We start from the raw sequence: 3,162 nt of genomic DNA on the forward strand, positions 1-3,162 counted from the left end.
CCCAGGCCCAGAGTTCAGGCCCCACGACCGGACCCCCCTACTCCCCCCCCAAAAAACGATTCTAGGTGTGGGTGCCCAGCACCACCTTGTAATTAGTGTACAAGAGCATTTCATTCTGATATCCATATATGCACGCCATGTTTCTTTTTTTTGTCAGTCATGGGGCTTGAGCTCTGGGCCTGGGCGCTGTCCCTCAGCTCTTTAGCTCAATACTAGTGCTCTACCACTTGAGCTACAGTGCCACTTCCAGTTTTCTTGTGGTTTATTGGAGATAAGAGTCTTATGGACTTTACCTGGGCTGACTCTGAACCATGATCCTCAGATCTCAGCCTCCTGAGTAGCTAGGATTACAGGCGTGAGCCACTGGCGCCTGGCTTGGTTTTCAATTTAGAAAACAAGTCATAACACAGGCAATATAGAAGCTCTAGTGATCTTGGAACTTAAGGCAAACTAAGTTTTGCTATTTTTCACGAGCAAGTCCTTGCTAAAAGTAAGTCAGACATTTCATAAAGCCTAAGAACTGAAATAAGAAGCCCTAAAAACATGTGTAAATATTAGGGTGCTGCACTGACCTGCCCACTTTTTTTTTTCCCACTTCAAAGCATCTTCTCGAATCTGGTCCCAGTCTATCAGTGGCTGGTCATCTGTTCCACTGTCATTTGCGTTTACCTCTTTTTCAACAGAAGGCTGGAACTCAAGAACACCTGTTTAAAAATATTCCTATAGAGTTAATTGTATAAGAAATCCCAATCTATTCTATGTTTGTTAATAATTGGATGCTAATGATTGAAATACAAATTTGAATGTTGGTGGCTCATACCTGTAATCCTGAGTACTCAGGAGGCTGAGAGCTGGAGATTATGGTTCAAAGCTAGCCTCAGTAGAAAAGTTCATGAGATTCTTATCTCCAAGTAGAACTGTAGTATAAGTAGTAGAGCACTAGCCTTGAGCCAAAAAGCTAAACAAGAACATAAAGTCCAGTGTTCAAGCCCTAGTATCAGAACAAATTTGTTGTTGTTGATCGTGGGGCTTGAGCTCGGGGCCTGGGCGCTGTCCCTGAGCTTTTTGCTCTACCATTTTGAGCCACAGTGCCACTTCCAGTTTTCTGGTGGTTAACTGGAAATAAATGTCTCACAGACTTTCCTGCCTAGGCTGGCTTTGAGTATCAATCCTCAGGTCTCAGGATTCACAGGCATGAGCCACTAGCACCTGTGTAGAACCATTTTTTTTTTTTTTGCAGCTTTTATACTACCACGACAGAGAGGCTATCTTGTCATTATTTACTGTCTTAGACAAATTCAGTTTTTTGAAGAAGGGAAGAAAAATAGAATGAAGTATCTAGCAGGTATTAACATCCTGTTATATTACTGAATTTTTTTTTTTTGGGTCCAGTCGTGGGGCCTGAACTCGGCCTGGGAGCTGTCCCTCAGCTCTTCAGCTCAAGGCTAGCGCTCTACCACTTGAGCCACAGCGCCACTCCGGCTTTTGTCTTTTTGCTTATGTGGTGCTGAGGAATCGAACCCAGGGCCTCAGGCATGCAAAGCAAGCACTCTACCACTGAGCCATCTTCCCAGCCCCATATTACTGAATTTTTATAATGGTTTTATAAAGTCAGATATTACCCTTGAAGGAGATATAACATTTTCATCTGAACCCAGGCTTTCAAGGTTCGATAGTGCTTTTTTTTCTCCCCCCCCCTTTAGTGTAAATATATTTGAAGTTTAAAATTTTTCAAATAATTTTTCTTTTGTACTTTTAAGGGCATCAACTCAGGGCCTGGGTGCTGTACCTGAGCCTTTCCATTAATGCTGGTGCTCTACCACTTGAGCTCCAGTTCTTCTTCTGGATTTTGGGTGGTTATTTAAACTCTCCTGTCTGGACTGACTTTGTATCACAGTTCTCAGATTTCAGCCTCTTGAGTAGCTAGAATGACAGGCATGAGCTACCAGTGCCCAACTTTGAGTTATTTAAGCAAGAGTCTGAGCTGGGCACTGGTGGCTCACATTGGTAATCCTAGCTACTCAGGAGGCTGAATTCTGATAGATTACAGTTTGAAATCAGCCAGAGCAGCAAAGTCACTGGGATTCAATGTCTAATCAACTGGTAAAATGCTAGGGTGAGCTGGGCGCCAGTGGCTCAGACCTGTAATCCTAGCTACTCAGGAGGTTGAGCTCTCAGGATCAAAGTTCAGCCCAGTCTGTGAGACTGAAATCTCCAATAAACCACTCAGAAAACAGGAAGTGGCACTGTGGCTCAAGTAGTAGAGCGCTAGCCTTGAGCTGAAGAGCTGAGGAACTGTGCCCAAGCCCAGAATTCAAGCCCCATGACGGACAAAAAAACAGAAAACAAAACAAAAAAATTCTAGGGTGGAAACTTGACTCATATGATAGAGCACCAGTCAAACAAACAAGCAGAGCAAGCAGGAGGCCTTGAGTTCAAATCTCCCAGCACGTCCCGTCCCCTCTCCTCTCCTCTTCTCTCCTCCCCTCCCCACCACACACCCACCTACACCCACCCACCTACACCCACCCACCCACACACACCCACCCACCCACACCCACACACACCATAAAAAAACCAACACTGAAAGTTTTATTTCTAAAGTACTTCAACAGGCAAAAATTACTTACCACTTTTGTGTTCTGGATTGTAATTTTCATGTTTTTTTACAAAATTATCTATCATTGCTTTTGCTTTTGTCTGCATTGCCTTATTGCCAAAAATTTTGACTTCTGCCTCAGGATTTCCTTTTGTTATCTATGTACAAGGAGAAAAATAGATGAGACTCCTTACTTGCTCCAACTTTCAAACAAAGTATGGCTTCCATCCAGTGTCTAAATGTCTAGTATGAATGGACACTGTTTATATATACTGTAGGATTTGCCTCAGGGGAAGATGCAAGCTGGGTGTGCTGGCTCACACCTGTAATCCTAACTACTCAGGAGGCTAAAATCTGAGGATCTTTGAGGCCAGTCTGGGTAGAAAAGTCCCTGAGACTCTTATTGCCAATTAATCACTAAAGAGCTGGTAGTAAAGCTGTGGCTCAAGTGGTAAAAAGCCAGTCTTTTTTTTTGTCGGTCGTGGGGCTTGAACTCTGGGCCTGGGCGCTGTCCCTCAGCTCTTCAGCTCAAGGCGAGTGCTCTACCACTTGAGCTACAGCAC

The 3,162-nt window shown here is 44.0% G+C and overlaps 1 protein-coding gene across 1 annotated transcript in view; it reads right to left on the bottom strand.

Annotated features, from left to right (window-relative positions):
- Ddx43 (DEAD (Asp-Glu-Ala-Asp) box polypeptide 43) overlaps nucleotides 1-3,162 on the bottom strand; it is a 36,200-nt gene that overhangs the window by 25,949 nt on the left and 7,089 nt on the right. Inside the window, exons 3-4 of the mRNA XM_013035293.1 lie at nucleotides 2,634-2,757; nucleotides 573-704 (exon numbers count right to left, since the gene is read on the bottom strand). Of these exons, the coding sequence (XP_012890747.1) occupies nucleotides 573-704; nucleotides 2,634-2,757 (256 nt within the window). The remainder of the gene's footprint in view (nucleotides 1-572; nucleotides 705-2,633; nucleotides 2,758-3,162) is intronic.

Source organism: Dipodomys ordii, unplaced genomic scaffold, assembly GCF_000151885.1.
Source record: "Dipodomys ordii isolate 6190 unplaced genomic scaffold, Dord_2.0 Scaffold208, whole genome shotgun sequence".
NCBI lineage: Eukaryota > Metazoa > Chordata > Mammalia > Rodentia > Heteromyidae > Dipodomys > Dipodomys ordii.